The sequence below is a fragment of the Balaenoptera physalus genome (genome assembly GCF_965194825.1).
Source record: "Balaenoptera physalus genome assembly, chromosome: 17".
In the NCBI taxonomy this organism is placed as follows: domain Eukaryota; kingdom Metazoa; phylum Chordata; class Mammalia; order Artiodactyla; family Balaenopteridae; genus Balaenoptera; species Balaenoptera physalus.
This window is the reverse complement of record NC_138895.1, coordinates 23,953,251-23,971,116: the sequence shown is the minus strand read 5'-3', so window position 1 is coordinate 23,971,116 and position 17,866 is coordinate 23,953,251. Positions and strand designations below refer to the sequence as shown.

At 34.7% G+C, this 17,866-nt stretch overlaps 1 protein-coding gene across 5 annotated transcripts in view; it reads left to right on the top strand.

Annotated features, from left to right (window-relative positions):
* Nucleotides 1-17,866, top strand: part of MRPS28 (mitochondrial ribosomal protein S28) — a 101,880-nt gene that overhangs the window by 22,839 nt on the left and 61,175 nt on the right. Inside the window, exons 4-5 of one of the 5 annotated variants that reach the window (XM_082432872.1) lie at nt 5,223-5,330; nt 11,568-13,561. The exons of 3 other annotated variants lie outside the window; for them this stretch is intronic. In XM_082432872.1, coding sequence (XP_082288998.1) covers nt 5,223-5,295 — 73 coding nt within the window. In that variant the 3' untranslated portion in view covers nt 5,296-5,330; nt 11,568-13,561. Of the gene's footprint in view, nt 1-5,222; nt 5,331-11,567; nt 13,562-17,866 lie in introns of those variants that run through there. One more of the 5 variants, XM_082432873.1, reaches the window with a different exon arrangement.

Below are 17,866 nucleotides of genomic sequence, written 5' to 3'. Positions count from 1 at the left end.
CTTTGTGGATATTCTTTTATCTAAACGTTCTTCCCCTATTTTATGTTATATTCTTGAGCATAAAATTTCAGAATGCTTTAGGTGTCTAGAATTTCTGATTTGATTCTTATGCCTTATTAACTAGATCACAGAATTTTAAATATCAGTATTTTTGACTAGATTTTTCTCTAATCAGTTCTATAATATGATTTGAATTTATTTTATGTGTAGTATAGCTCTAAATGTTTAAATACTGGAATCTGTTGCAACATTAATTAATTTTAATTAATTTAATTAAATTTCAGTTTAATGAATTAAAAAATTAAATTAACTGTTCATTGAAAACTATGCACGTACCACATAAGCACACATCCTATTAACAGAAATTACTATATGGTTGAAACCCCTATCTCCACATGTACTCTCTCCTCCCAGTGAAGCAGTCTATTTAACAGAAGTGTTTGTGGGGGGAGAGCAGTGGCTCATAATAATTTTGCAAATAAATTCTCTAGTATAGGGGGCAGTCACTGTATTAAAGTCTTTTTTTTTCCCTTAGGAGAATCAAATGCCTATATCTCTTTGTTCTCTAGTTATCTGCCATAGTTACCTTCACTGCTTCCATCTACCTGCCCAGTATCCAATCACTCTCACCAGGAATTCCCACTTAAACTCACAAAATCAATATATTCATGATTGAGGATCATGAAAAGGGAATTTTCCATACTGGCGCAGGAATTGATTTGTTCGTTCGTCGTTCATTCATTCATTCTTTCATTTATTCAACAAACGCTTACTGGACCTCTTCGATTTGGCAGGCACTGTTGTACGGGCTGGTAAAGAAGACAGACTAGCTCTCTGCTCTCATAAAGTTGGGAGAACTTAGTCTATTGGGGGAATGAGGAACAGATAGTAAACTAGTGTACAAATCAATTTTAGAAATTGATAATTAAATGAGTAAGAAGGGGTAGTATGGTGACAGGATGCCTGGCGAGTAGAAGATAACAGTAGTCAGAGAAGGCCTTTGACCTCTACTTCTATTGCTAAAAGTCTAAAATGCCACCAGATCGCTTCTTTTTAAAAAAGGTGATAAACAACTGATAAGAATCCTAAATTGTTTTGGTTAACTGAATATTCTAATTAGCTAAGTTACAGCCTTTTAATAAGTTCTGTAACTTTTTTGTTTTAATATTTTTGATTATTGTTTAAAAGAACCAAGTTTTCAGTCTTTGACCCAAGAAACTATAGAGTTATGCAGAAGGACTTCAAAGATTGCCCTGGGAGTAGAGAGGGGAGTTAGGCCCTATTTCAGAGCAGCTCTGCATTCATTGTTTTATATGTTACAGTTCTGGGAGTGTTTTCTTTAAGGTGTTGGGGGGGAGTGGTGGTGAGTATTTGTATCACAAAAAAAAAAGTTTGGAAAACACTTTTAAAAGAAAAATTAAGTCTAGAAAGATGTTATATTAATAGTAACAGTTAGAATATAAACTATAGTATTTAAGCATGAAAGGTAGTATTGTGATCTACTTTGAGTGAGTTGCAAAATAGAAATATTATAATTACATTCAGAAATTTTGGAGGTGTGGACGGGACCTAACTGTTACAGTACCAACCTCAAAAGTTTTAACCATTATATGTTTTTAAATATCAGTTTATGACTTGGAATCAGAAGTCAAATTATGACAAACCATAGTGACGCTGGTATTAATTTCTTTGGCAGTTGTCATTGAATTAACTGACTTGCTAAGTTAATCAAGATTCTCTTCTATAAAACCCACTGACTCATACCAGCACTTAGACAGTTAGGAATTAGTAGTCCTCTACTATAACTGGGAACTTTTGCTTCTTTCATTTGAGGTATGTGTTTAGCAAAAGCTAGTTGTGTTTATTCCAAAACCCATTTGTATTATTGCTAGGTAATTTATTTGATTATTGCATAAATTAATAAAATATGAGCACAGAAAGGGTTTTTGTTCTTATGCAAGCTAATTTTAATGTTTTAGAAAGGCTCCATAAAGGATAGGTTTTTTTTTTAATGAAATTGCTATTGAATTAGTTTGAGCAAGTAAACCATAAAGATGCGGGGCGGGGGGCGGGAATCATAAAAATCTGGAAGGAATTGCTTTCCAAATGTCTTTTCTGTCCCTGCATTACTTTAAAGTGACTGACTGGCAATTGCAGACATTGCAGTCTAGGTATGGTTTATTTAAGGAGATCAGTGCAGAGCTCCAGTGAGTGAGCCTCTACTTAGCAAGAAAACCTGGCTCTGTGTCAGAATATTTGCATTAATTGCTAAGTTAATATCTTTAGAGTATATGTGTATACTTTTTTAATGAGTCCTCACTTTGACCTACTTTTCCATGAACCAACCTATGAGTCAGAGGGCTTCTACTGTGACTTAAATATATAAAGCACTTTTCCCTTTAGACATTTTTGTGTGTGTGTTATTAATACAACACACAATTTCACAAAATTTGTCCTAGAGTGGATTAAGATCATTTCCTTTCTATATCTGATAATCCCAATAGCCAATTTTTTAAAAACTTATGTTGGCATTTTTGTACATTGTCTGATTTATTCTGCACAAGAAGCATAGAAAGTAGAAGATATTTTCCCCATTTTCCAAATGAAGAAAATGAGTCTCTGAGCATAAATAAGGTGGTGCAGCCATACAATTATAGTTCACAAGGCAGGGATTCAGTCCTAGGGCTGTGTGTATCCATCACCCAGGAATGTTCTTTCACTGTACTGTGCTACTCTCTAAATCCTACAACATATAGCTACTGAAGTGTCATAAAAACGTCCTAAAATAGCCTCACATATGAACCAGGTTTATACCAGGAACCCTGAAAACAGTATGGTGGTGAAGCTCTAGAGAGGTCTGTTAAAGACTGGTAGGTAGCCTGTTCTAATATCCTGGGTTATGGTGTCCATGGTATAGTATATTTGAATAGTATTACCACCAATAAGCTAATGACCAGAGGGCCCAGGCTTTGTTTCATAATGGATGTGAATCATAGTTGTGGTGAGACCTGTAGTCACAGGAACTGGTTAATGTCTGACGATGATTAGTAGCTTAGAGTCAGGATGCCTCTTGTTATTTGGGAATAATATATTTCAAAAAAGTTTATTTTACAAATAGTAGAAAGTTGACTCTATGCATGTAACACTTAATTTTTAATTGATTCATTTTGTAAAATATGTCATTTATTTTCTTGAACCTTGTTAGACCTAAAGTTGTTTAACCTGTTTTTTGTCTTTGTTTTGATGACCCAAGGTCATAATTATAAACATTAATTCCTGTATTGTATCTCAACTCAAATATATAGAATTATTGTTTCTCAGCTACATAACCCTCCAGTTCTGTAGTTTTTGTGTTTCACCTTTGGGTGTCATCTTTCTTATTCTACTGTTGTATCTGTGTCTGCATTTTTAGCTTTCTTAGACTTCCTAACTTTCCTCTCATATCTGATGCCTGAGAAATTGGTCACCAAAATTGTGCTTAAAATAAGAACAACTAGAGTTTGAGTAAGGACCTCACGGCCTCTTATGTAAGTAAAGTGTATGTACTCTAGTACATGAACTTCAACATATATTTTGACCGCTCCTAAACTCCTCTGCTTAATCCTCATTGGGTTCTGTGGAGACTTGGTGTCACCAGCTAACTGACTTCCTGATAAGTGAAGTGTAACCACGTCGGGGTCTTGCCTGTGTTGACTACCTGTTCACTGATGCCCTTGATAGGGGTTGTCACGTATCAGAAAAGTGTTTGCTGAACCAATCAAGGTGCTGAGTGTCTTGGACAAGAGCAGTTGTCGTGGTTGAGACTTTAACACCTCCAGTGGGAACGGTAGCGAAAATAAGATAGTATTATTGGATCTCAAATACTACTTGAGATGGTGCCAATTCTTACAGTGAATTTGTAAGTAAATGAGTAAATCTCTTAAGAATATTGTTAAGTGCAAAGTATTGCTTTACGGCATTGATTAGTTTGGTTGGCTTGGAATGTACCTGTCGTGCATTTTACCAGTCTCAAGAACTAAGCCGCTGATTTTATTAATCTTATTTTTAAGTAAACTGCGCCATGGTACAATTTTTCACTGAGTCAGCAAACACTTAATGAGCAGCTCTTGTGTGCCACCTCTGCGTTTTATGCTAGAGATGTACAGATGAAGGACAATCCCTGCTTTCAGGGAGTTAGTGATTCAGTCGGGGGATAGAGAAGTAAACCGATATACATAGTACCGTATGAGTTCTATTTCCTGTGTCCTACAGGAACAGAGAAGAGGGCATCGATGATGGAGTCAGCTTGTGTCAGAGACGGTTTCCCAAAGGAGCTAACAGTTGAACTGAGTTGTAAAGGATGGGTAGGAGATACAAAGTGCAGAAAATGGGAGGGAGCTGTACTTGACAGAGTTTTCAGTGAGAGAGAGCCTGGCTCTTCCGGGAACTCAAGTGGCTTAGTTGGCTTAAGTTTAGGAGGAGTGAGGGGGAAGAGTAGGGAGATGGGCAGGAGCCAGATCTTCAAGGGGTTTATATACCATTCTAGAACATTGGGTCTTTATTCTGAAAGTGGTAAAGACACATTAAAGTATTCTAACAGGTAACATGGACCACACTTGTGTTTCAGTGAGATCATTCTGGCTGTGGTATGGTGTGGAGTATGTATTAGAAGAATGAAACCAGAGTTAGGGAGGCCAGTAAGGAAGCTTCTGGAAAGAAATGATAAGAATGTGAATTAAGTCTAGGGGCCAGGAAAGGAGACTTTTATTAATAATTTAGGAGATAGAAGAAACAGGTCTTGGTAACTGAGTAATGGTGGCTTGTGAATCAGAGGGAAAAGTTTCTGATGGTGTTTGATTTCAGACATGAATGACTAGTAGATAGTAAATTGAGTTGTATTGGGGAGGTGGAGAAGGGAAATGTATTATATTGATACTTTTGCCTGCTTCAAAAATAAAAATTAAAATGCCCAGATTTAGATTAGTTTGATTCTCCTTTTCCCACTCCTGGTTATAATACTTCTGATTAGCATTAGTTAAGGAACATTCCTCTTTTTCACTGAAATATAAAATCCCTATGGTTAAACCATGCATATCTTTTTGGTTAAAGAGTCTTATTCTCTAAATCTTTTTATTTCATTATGTTATATTTAATTTTGATTTTTTTTAAGAATTGTATACCTTTCTATAAAATCCTAAAGTTCAGTTTTACAAAGTCCATTGATTTCTTAATGTTTCATGAAGATTGCCTCTCTTGAAGCATTATTTCTACACTCAACATCTCTCTCAACACACGATTGACAGCTCTGAAAATTGAAGGGTTTCAAAACAAGCATGATTGGCAGTTCTAAGGTAACTAGCACGTGCACTGAATATTATTTGTACTTTTGTTTGACACTAAGGTGGAATAAACAAGCTAATTTCCCAGTCTTTGTTTCTGTTTCAGGTTGTGTGATGTATAGGGTCACATAAAGAGTGGGATGGATACTAAATGTTTCAAAAACTAAAGTTTTCAAGGTGTATTGGTGGGGGAAAAAGAAAATAAGAATTTGAATTAAGTAGTTCTTTTTATTCCAGAGGACATGATTAAAAAGTATGCATGTTTTTAAATAGATTGGTGATTGAAAATCATTTTATTAGGTTTTCCTTAACAGATCTCTGATTATTTTTTTAGGATAAAGCAGCATCTGCTGTATTTAACTTTTTAATAAGAAATCTTAAGAATATTATAAATATTCTTATAAATACTATAAATCTTAAGAAAATTATAAAATATCTCAGGAATGATACAAGTTCATGAAACACATGTAATTCAGACTGAATAACATTAGACAAAAAAAGGGGGGGATCATAGATACAGAGAGCAGATTGGTAGTTGTCAGAGGTGAGGTTGTGGGGTGGGTGGAATGGTGAAGGGGGTCAAAAAGTACAAATTTCCAGTTATAAAATAAATAAGTCCTGGAGATAAAATGTACAGCATGGTTACTACAGTAATAATACTGTGTTGCATATCTGAAAGTTGCTAAGAGAGTAGATCTTAAAAAGTTCTCATCACAAGAAAAAAATTTCTTTTGTAGCTATTTATGGTGATGGATGTTAATTAAACTTATGGTGATTATTTCATAATATACACAAATATTGAATCATTATGTTGTACCCTTGAAACTAATATAATGTCAAATGTCAATTATACCTCAATAAAAAAATTTTTTTTTAATGAATAGCATTAAAGTTTCCCACCCACCCTCCCCACTGGGATATATGGCATAGCAGTGCTCTTTTGGATTGATTTTTTTCTATTAGATTCTACTTTGATTGATGTACAAAATTGATTTACTTTATGTGGCATATTCACATACATACAGCTATATTAACCCAGAGATTGTGTAAATTTACATGTCTAGTAAGTTTGCCGTATATGCCTTCCCAGGACTGTAAAGGTTAAAAGTGAATCTGGAAACTACTATGGTGGCTGCTTGTTAAGGAATGCAAGCAATTAAGTGTTCCCACAAAAGCTTTGAAGTTAATATCTTAATAGGACAATGAGGAGAAAAAGTCAAGGCTGCACTCCTACAATTGATTCAGGCTGTAGTTCTATTGACTTAAAAGTAGATTTTAGAAAAATTAAAAGTTATCTTAATAGAAATTGTGAGTTCTATTTTAGTTTGCAGAATTTCGTATTAATTTAGATTGCCACTTGATAACATCTAGACACTTTCAGGGACCCAGAATTTCAACATGTACTTTGTGATTAGTAATAAGAACAATAATAGCTAACATTTGTTGAACACTCTGTGCTAGGCACTTTGCTAAGAGATTTGCCTCTGTTTTTTAAAAATCTTTCTATTAATCTAAGGTAGATACTGTTAGAATCCTCATTAAAAAGCACTGAAGAAACGAAGGCTTGTAGAGATTTTAAGTAAATTACCCAAGGTCAGCAGCTAGTAAATAAGCAGACTGGTGAGAATGTTAGCTCTAAGTCCATATTGTCAACCTCTACTTTATATATACTCATCAAACACACTTCCAGAGTGAGTGTGTATGTGTGACTTGCTAATTTTCTCATCAAATATTTATTGAGTATCTTAATTACAGTGTGCTGAATGCAGTTTAGAAGAACTGTATGGCATCTTTAGGAGGAAAGATGCATAGAGCCCAGTAACACAGAGGAATATATGAGTAAATGCCTAAATGAATGGTGTGGTTAAGCACAGAAGTGTTCAAAGGAGAACTGGAGAAGCGAGAGTTGAAATGGTTTCATGAACAAAAAAAGAGGGCTTCTCAAGGAGATGGAACTTTGGCTAGATTCTGAAGGGTAGGGGGAGGGGCACTGGGAGATGGATAATGAGAGAACAGTGGTGGGGGAGATGGCATGAGCAATGGCACAGAATTGAGAATGAGCTTGGGGGGATTGTATTACAATCTACATCTGTGTAACATATTACTCCAAAATTTAGTGGATTAAAACAATAAACATGTATTATCTCACACAATTGCTGTGGGTCAGGAATCCATGGGTGTCTTCACTGGACAGTCCTGGCTCACGGTTTCTTATGAGCTTCAGTTAAGATATCGGCCAGGCTGCAGTCATCTGAAGGCTTGACTGGGGCTGCAGAATTTGCTTCCAAGGTGGCTCCTCACTTGCCTGGCAAGTTAGTGCTGGCTGTGGACAGGAGGCCTCAGGCCTCATCACATGACCTCTCCATGGGCTGCTTGAGTGTCCTCATGACATAGCAGTTAGCTTTCCCCTGAGTGAATAATCTGAGAGCTTGAGGTCGTTGTGATGTCTTTTATGACCTAGTCACACATTGTCACTTCTGCTGTATTCTGTTTTTTAGAAGCAAGTCGCTAAGCCTAACCCATACTCAATGGGAGAGGAGTTAGTCCCCAGTCCCCACCTTTTAGAGGGAGGTATATACATAATATGTGTACATATTTTAAGACCACCATGGGTCAAGAGCCCATGGCTTGGATGAAGTTTTAAGGAGTAATATTTGCTTTGCTAGACAGACAAGGATCCTTATAGAAAATTCTGAATTCAAGCTGAAAAATTGTGATGGTGGAGATACAAAGGAGTTGTATTTGGAGATTGGTGTTTTTGAACAATGACACTGGTAGTGATGTGTGAGATGGAATGGATGGGCAAGGCCAGTTCTGAGACTATCATAGTAATCCAGACAGTGGCTTACTAGGGGCTGGCCTAGAGTGAGAAGAGATGGGAAAGGAAAGCTTAGAGAGACTGTTTAAAGAAAGACTGATAGGCTTTGGTGACTGGGGCTTGAGGTTTCCAGCCCAGTGACTAGAAAAATGGAGGTCACAGCAAAAGGGAAGTTGGGTGGAGTTGCTGTTCATAGGGCAAGACATGGAGCTCAGGTTTTTAAATTAATTTATTATTATTTTTTAAAATTAATTAATTTATTTTTGGCTGCATTGGGTCTTTGTTGCTGCAAGTGGGCTTTCTCTAGTTGCAGAGAGCAGGGGCTACTCCTCATTGCGGTGCGCAGGCCTCTCATTGCGGTGGCTTCTCTTGTTGCAGAGCACAGGCTCTAGGCGCGTGGGCTTCAGTAGTTGTGGCGCACGGGCTTAGTTGCTCCGCAGCATGTGGGATCTTCCCGGACCAGGGCTCGAACCCGTGTCCCCTGAATTGGCAGGCAGATTCTTAACTGCTGTGCCACCAGGGAAGCCCGGAGCTCAGTTTTAGACATGTGGTTATTCTGTAGATGTTTGGCCATGTGAAAGTGGATTTATGAGAAATTAGGCTGTAGAATAACAGTAGACCTGAAATTAGCAACTTCATATTGGGCTCTAAGTTTCTATATCTTCTGATTTTATCAGCAAAACACACGACAAAACAAAAAAGAAAGGCAACAGCATCAGTGCAGATTTGTGTTTGTGCCACGTTAAGTGAGAGTGATTTTTTTTTTTCCCCAGAAAGAAATCTTGTGGTGTTCAGGTTCAGGCATCCTGTTGGAGCTGAATAGCTTTGTTTCTAAAAGTGAAATGCAAATGTAGAAATAGCAGATGGGATCCTTTCAGAGAGGTAACATATCTTGCCAGGTGTATTCAATATAGGTTTATATTATATGACTTCAACCAGAGTTCTGAAAATTCTTTCACTCATTTCTAGTAGATTCTTCATTACTTTACCTTTTTCAATCTCAGGTCTCTTGTTCCTGTCTTCCACCTCCTTAGCAGATCACCTTATCTTCTTCTTTATTAAGTTCATACATTAGTTTAATCTGTATGAAATTGCTGGTTTTTTAAAGTAAAAAATAGTTGAATATCTGAAATTTCAAATGCTTCAACCTAATACTCCCTGGCTTTCCTATTCTCTACCTTAAATTTTCTCTGTATCATCTTGTCTAGATTCTGTAAAATTTGAAACATTTTACCCTTCAAGCTGTTATTCTGTTCCTCCCTGTCCCCCAAATTGCCCTTATTTTCTAAATTTCCATTTCTTCCTCAGTTTAGCCCACCTGACTCTGCCCTCACCATTGTACTAATTGAAAGCACCCTCTTAAATTCATCAGTGACCTTCTGGTCCCCTGCCCAGTCGTTTTTGCTCAAGCTCTCTGTAATATTCAGCACTCTTTGTTGGCTGTTCCCTTTTCTGAAATTGTCTTATACCTTCTTTTTCTTGGTTCTCCTTCTATTTCCCTGTTGTTTTTCTACACTCCTCTAAAAGTGCTTTATAAAATTTTTGAGGATGAAATGGTAGGAAGGAGATACATTCTTGGAATGTGCAGGGAAGTTGAGCAGGGCAAGTATCAGGAAGAACATGGGCCCGGAGGGCAAGAGGCCTTGGTTCTAATCCTACATCAGTCAGTGTGTGCAGTTAAAGTTCCTTTATCCAAGAGTCTAAACCTAGGCTAATTTAACCAAGAGAATTGTTCAAAAAGGAGTGCTTTCGAGCTCCCCTATTAAAAAACCCCAGCATTATAATAATTGAAAAATACTTTATAAGCCTGTAAATGACACTTACGTCTTCGTTTATATGTATCCCTTCTTCTTTTATTTGGTAAATTCAGTTTCAACATAGTCCTGTACTTGAAAATATGATGCTTTGCTTTTAGCTTGTTTTAATTTTTAAGAAAAGATTTTTCCATAAGTATACTACAGTTAGATTTCTTCTAAATTTTTAATTCAGAACCTTAATTTTGGACCTAAAATAGAATACTTTGTGTTTCTTTTAAAAATGCAGATTAGCTATTAAATAGGTATAATTAGATCCTTAATTAGTACTGATTGAGCATATTATAATGTTCATGTGGATTTTATGCTATTGCCTGTGTCATTTTTGAATTTACTAAGCAAATGATTCTTTCCTTGATGTATTTTCCTTGAAAGCATTTTCTTTTATATACGGTACTTTTTTGAAAATGTGGTTATCAATTATTGTTATGATATATAATGGAGAGAGCTGTACTTCTTTCAGTGTGGAATATATGTTATTTGGCTTCCAAAAAATATATTGCTGTGAACATACATATTTTGAGACTTAACATTTTTGAGTTAACGTTACCTCAAAACTTCTACTTTATTCACCATCCATTTAGTTTTGGCCTTTACATTAATTTTTTATTTACTAGAAAGATATATGCCAAACTATTTTTGAAAGTTAACAACTACACATCAACTCTTGAGATCTCAGTCTTTTCCAGGAACTAAATATCTTTTCTTAATTGCAATTGCCAATATTTTAGCCTGTTTGCTGAATGTAATTTATTTAGAAACTTTAATTTTGAATTTTGCTTGTTTTTCAAATACTGCACCTTCAGCATGAATTTTTTAACGTTGTTTCATTTATTTCACTGAAGGAAACGAAACATTCTGACGTTTGAAGGAAAACGTTCCAAACGTGGCATCTAACGCTTAGTATATGCTAGCTTGTGGTATAAAATCTGTGTGTGTTAGTAATGGTGCTGATGATGTTGGTGATGGCTAACAGCAACAGCCACTTCCTAATTTTTAGCACTATTAGGACATTCTCCCTCTAAAGCGGTGTTAAGTCACTTTAAGAAAATAAACATATGCTATTTCTTTTGGCAAAAATAATTTAAAATATCTGGCATAGTGCCTTGCAGATTATAAGTTCACCATAAATATTCATTGCTTACTTTTTTGATAGACAGGAGTCACAAAAGCATTTAGCTAACAGTAGGTGTTGCAATTATTGGTTGATGTATACTGTTATTAGTTGCCCTTTGGTGTTATAAAGGAAAAAAAATTGCCTTCAATGAAGAGTATTAAGTATTCCTGTTTCAGTAAAGAAGTGAGATCATCCTAATTTTAAGAAGAAAAATAAAATTAATGTTGAATTAATGAGAATTTATTACCTTCCAGAATGAAAATTAGGATGTACTTGTTCTTGTCTTCATAGTTGTCTAACATTATCATAATAGCCAACGATTATTAGCTTTAGCTCTTATTATGTTGAGTCACTTTTCTAAGCACCGTAGTGGTTTAAGCTCATTGGTCCTGAAATAAGAATTCCTGAATTTGAATCCTGGCTGTACTACTTATTAATTGTGTGATCTTGGGCAAGTTGCTTAACTTCATGGAGCCTCAATTTTGTTGCCTTCAAAATAGATGAATGAAATGATTACTGCAAATGGCTTGCGTGAGAAATAAGGTCATCATCGTCATCATCATCATGAACAGCTGACATTACCTTTTCTACGTGTCAAACAGATAACGATACCTTACTTACGTATCTTACTATCTACTTACTATCTACTTTACAGAGGAAGAAAAGTGAGCCCCAGAGAATTAAGTGACTTTCCAAATCATTTAGACTTGTGTCAGTTACACTTAGCAGAGAACTTGAAGACTTATGGATTAAACATATAGAGGCTTATTTTTCTTGCATAAGAATCCTGGCTGCTGGAGCTTCCGGGGTTGCTTCAGCAGTTTGACAACATTAGGGCTGCCTTCTCCTTGCGTCACAGGTACAATAAAGCTGCTGATTCTCCTGGGCTACATGTCTGTGTTCAAGAGAGGAAGAGAGTGGGGGAGGGTACAGTCAGCTTCTCTGTCCCTTTTATCGGGAAAACAAAAGCTTTTTTAGAAATCTCTTCCAGACTTCAGCCTACGTTTCCTTGATCAGACCTGTATAACATGGCTCCTCCCTAACTGCAGAGAAAGCTCTGAAAACCAGCGTTTAATCTTTTCGTTGTGGAGGCTGCAGGGGAGGAGTAATTCCCCTCCCGTTAACCTAACCAGAGGGCCCTGCTGCTTTGCCTAAGATCCAGTAACTCTTCAGTGGCAGAGCTGAGATTCTAACCCAGGTGTATCTTGCTCCAAAGCCTATTTCTCCTACCTTGCCTCTCAAAGAATCAAGACCCCATCACAAACATTTTGAATAACCATTTTCCAACTTATGTATGCAGGCACAGTTTTTCTTCTTGAAATTTTGTATTTTTCAGAATAAAAATTTATTTACCTTTTTAGGCTGGCTGAATTTTGAAGGTATAGGTTATGTGTCCCTCCCTATCTTAAAATAAAAATATAAACCAAAAGTTAGCGACTGAATGCTTTTTCTATTAGAAATGATTACCAAGATATGTTTATTTCAGGGAATTTCTGATAACATTTTTCAACTTTCTATAGTAAAAAAACATAATACATCATTAAGGTAGTGAGGTTTTGCCTCTTTCCGTTCTAATTATTATGTTTTAGCTCATGGTAAATGAGTTTGTTCTATGCTCATTTCCTAAGGGGTGGTTATCCACTGATTTCATTTTCTGGAATAAAGTTATGTCACAATTCTTGGAAACTGCATATTTATTTTTTTGTTTTGTTTTTTCAGAGATGGGGGTGGGATGAGGAGTGGGTGAAATGAAGGTCATAATCCAAATTCTCTATTCAGCCCTCAAATATATAACTGTAACTTACTCTTATTTTGTCTTTTTAATATTTGAGATAAGTTACACTGAATTTTGTAGAGAAAAGAAGGATAAGATACAGTAACATTTTGAGCTAGGCAACATTATCCACATTTTGTAGGCAAGCAGACTAAGCCTAGAGAAGTTAGGAAACTTCTGCAGTCAGTGAACTAGTACACGGTAGGTTTGGATTGGAGCCCAACCTGTTGCTCCATGCATTGAGAGGATAGAATCCTCAGCAGTCTGTTCACTTAGGACAGATCGTTCTGTTTCTTTTAAAATATTTAAATGACATGTTTATCAAATAAAACATGGTAGGTATCACTTTTTACATTTGAACAACTTTTTGTTGCAATAAGCTTTTGTAAAATAATCAAGAAACATTATTAAGTATAAGCCATAGTTTAACTTAAGCCATACCTTTTGATTTCTGTTGTACCAAATCACTTTACCAGAGATGTTATCAAGTAATATTTATCTCATGTAAGCTAAATTCACCCACATTGTCAACGGTAAACCATCACTGACTAATAAACAAGTGAACTGTTCCCGTATTGACCTTTATAGTCTGAATTGCAAAGTATGTCTTTTTAACTAATGACGTTGTGATGTGGTCCATCTACATTTCTGTGTACATTTCTCTCTTTTCAGGTTCATTTTTTGAATTGGATAATTAAGCAAAATATTTCGAGTTGCATTTTTTTATTATTAAAAAAGGAAAGTAGAAAAAAGAAGCATTTATACATCTATAATCGTAAATATCATCAAATACTGTGTTCTTTTACATTAAAAATTTATGGGTTACTGAAAATGCATAAATTTCAATTTATGCAAGTGTTCTTTCCCACTTTTCTATATACTCTTTTGTTTATTATAAAAAATATGCTACTGACCAAACCAAATCCAATTAATTCTGTTGGTTTCTTCATTTTAGATTAAAACTTTAATTCATTTATTTATTCTGTTGATATATATTGATCACCACAATGTCAAAGCTAATATTCTTCAGTGATCAAGCCAAATTACTAAAATTACACTTATGTTGGAATTTCTGTTATTAATTTTTTCTTTTTGTTTCAACTTGTAAAAGTAATGCAGTCTCATAAAAAAGCTATGGGAAATACCCTAAGTAGGAAAATTTTAAAACTTCATAGGTCCAATTTTGTAACTATGTATGGTGATGGCTGTTAACTAGACTTCTTGTGGTGATCATTTCGCAGTATATACAAATATCGAATCATAATGTTGTTCACCTGAAACTAATATAACGTTATATGCCAATTATAACTCAATAAAAAAAAAGTACTGCTAAAACTCTAAAAACAAAAGAAACAACAACAAAAAGAAAACCTTCATAGATCCACCAATCATTTTGGTGAATTTCCTTTCAGTCTTTTCATCTAGACACAGGTTTTCGTTTTGGTTGTATATGGTTTTAATCTCCCTATATAATTTTGAATCACGAGTTTCTCAATTTTGTAGCATAGCCTTTTTCATTATGAAGGATGCTTTATATATCACTAAATATAACAATTTCTTTAAGCAATCCTGTTTATTAGACATTTAGGTTGTTTCTACTGTTTTAACTCTTATAAGTGGCACAGCCATGAACATCTTTGAGGGTAAGACTTCTAGGACTATTTCCTGAAGAAAGATTAAGTGGAATAACTAGGCTTAAAGGTTATTGATATTTTTCAGGCTTATACAAACAGATTGAACATTTCATAGGTTTTTTATTAATAGTATTTCCTTTTTTGTAAATTGTTAGTTTCTTTGCTTAGCTTATTTATCTTTTTGAGATTATAGTGTCTTCCTGATCTATGTATATGAGCTCTTGGTATAGTTAAGGTTGTTCATCTTTTTATTTAAAAAATATCATTTTATTACAAAAGTAATTAAAGCTTATTGCAAAATACAATAAATTCACATAAATTAACAGAAATAAAGATCATCTAGTGAAAACATAATGTAAAAAAATTTCTTAACAAGAAATTGTATTTTTGAATACTATTTTATAACTAGGTTTTCCCTCTAAATAGTTAGGTGTCTAAATATGTCATTATATATGGAATACATAGCATTCCATTACTGTAATTTATTTAACTATTTATATATATTGATGTTGTTTCCAGTTTTCACTATTTTTATAAACACTTCAGAGACAATTCTGTGCATAAATCTTGATATGATTATTGGATTATTTCCTTGAAATAAATTCTTTGGAATGGGAAGACTGGAAAGGATGTATATTCCTTAAAAATTTATACATATTTCCCATTTGCCACAAAGAAACTATTTGTCCCTAACACTAGTTGTTATCATTTTATTTTTCATGTTTGCCAGTCTAATAGACAAAAATACTGTCATTGTTTTAATTTGCATTTCTGATGACTAGCAATGGTTAACATCTTGCCATTTATTTAATTCTGAAATGAATGTTGTATTCCAGTTTCATTGGCCTGTTCCAGTTGCTCATTAGTCTTTGGATTTATCAGTTTTTTATTAATTTATACCCTTTGTCATGCTGTTAAAACTATTTACTACCAGTTTATTGTTGGTTACATTTGCCATACAACATTTTTCTATTATTATATAATTGATTTTGCGTATTTTTTCTTTTATAGTTTCTAGTTTGGTTGTCATACATAGAAAAACCATTCCCTCCAAGGAAATATTGGCGTATGTTTCCTTCTAGTATTTTATAGTTTTATATTTCAGTCTTTTTTTTAAACTATTTAAAATTTATTTTGGAATAAGTCAGGACTCCTACTCCCCCACCCCAACCGTAATGATTACTAATATGCACTGAGCTCATATTACCTTCTTTTGTTGCTCTTAAGACACATTTATTTGAATTTTAACCTCTCTTACTTCCTTGAAATCACTATTGTCCAGGTGACACTTGTGACATAGTTGTCATTGCCTGCCCGTATGCAAAATTAGTCTTGACTGTTTATATTATTAACTTATGTTTTGAGCTATGTTCTTGATAGACTGTAAACCACAATGTATTGTGTCATTCTCAGCATTTTTTTTCTTTAGCAAAATAGAATAGGAGATATTAGAATGCACTGCATATAGCAAGACTAATTACAGCTTTTAGGAAACTTATTTCAGTTATGTGTTAATGTGTGTGTAGAAGGTAATCTCTTTATGGGGGTGCTGGGTTGTGATGGAAACCATGTTTCTTACTTTGTCAGCCATCGTTGTCCAGAGATTATAATGGTGAGGTTAAAGGCAATTATGGAAGATTGTAACCACTGCTGACAAGAAAAGACAAAGTGGCTGGTGCTGGAATGGGATAAAAGCTCAGATTTCTGTGCACCTGGATCTTCTGAGGATCTTCACTCTCTCTTCTGCTCCTAATTATACTTTCCCCCTGGCCACTTGTCTACCTGCTGCTGTTCCCAATGTTGTGGACTTTCTCCTTGGCAGAAACACCCAAGGGAGTTAGTCGTGCTTGGCCAAATTTTCTTTTAAGCTCTGCTTCACACTTAGTAGTGATAGATACTAACTTGCCTTGCCTTCCTATATAGGAAGCACACCCGATATGTAGAAGCAAAGCCCCTCACTATCCAGAATGTACAGTTTACTGCATAGTTTATAAAGTTGTTGTTCCCAAATTGTTTACCACAAACCCATTGGACACTAACTCTTTATCATCTTTACTATATGGTTGTAGAAGCTGGCTTTCATTTTCTTTTCCAAATCAGCGTATTACCTTTACTTTGCCCTGTGAATATCCATCAGTTTTCCATCTTAAAGATAGTTTTTCTTCCTTCTAATGACTGAAAGTTTGAGCTATCACTTGATTAGATAAATTCTAATTTGGTTTTTGAGAAAATATACTTTGTCCTTTTTAACTCATGTTTAAGGTTTCCCACTATTTTAGAGTGTTTGACGTGTATCTATAGCCCATGTATAATACCTTCATTTGGTTTAAATGATACAGGGAATATTTACTGCATGGTAACCCTTTTTAAAAATAGCATCTTAAAGCTATCTTTCTGTGTTGTGAACTCTGCATTTGAATTTCATGTGCTAATAGTATGTGGTTTTTAAAAAACATATTTATCAATACTTGGATTTTTTTCTTCAGTTACCTATTAGCAGAAAATAAGGAGTTTGTATTCACAGTCTGTTTAATTATTATGATTTTTAAAAGCAAGAACTTTCTGATGGATGGGAATATAAAATGCTGTAGCCACTTTGGAAAATAGTTTGATAGTTCCTTAAATACTTAAACAGAGTTACCACATGACCCAGCAATTCCATTCCCAGGTATATAACCAGAAGAAATGAAAACATATGTCTACTCAAAAACTTATAAACAAATGTTCAAAACAGTATTATTCATAATAGCCAAAAAGTGGAAAGAACCCAAATGCCCACCAACTGATGAAATGATAAACAAAATGTGTGTATGTGTGTGTGTGTGTCTGTGTGTATGAATATTATTCAGCCATAAAAAGTAATGAAGATACAACTTGCATGAACTTTGAAAACATTATGCTAAGTGAAAGAAGCCAGTCACAAAAGACTACATATTGTATAATTACATGTACATGAAATGTCCAGAACAGGCAAATATATTTAGAGGTAGAAAGTAGATTAGTCATTGCCTAGGGATGGGAAGATGAGGGGAGGGGCTTAAGGAGTTGATGGTTAGGGTCTGTAGAGTTTCTTTTTGGAGTGATGACGATGTTTAAGAATTGATTGTGATAATGGATGCACAGCTCTTTTTAGTGAGTACAGTACACTTAAAGCCACTGAAGTGCTTACTTTAAATAGGTGAATTTTATGGTATGTGAATTATATTTTACTTTTTTAATACAGTCATCTTCATTATGATTCATGATTACATTAGAAACTGACATGGATCTCTTTAATAATAATAAAAAATCTAGGTTTTCATAGGCTTCTGCTTTCTTTTCATTCAGTTATGTAGTTAGAAAATCCAGTATTTACTTGAGAATGGTGGAAAAGTCCAAGTAATATCTTAGA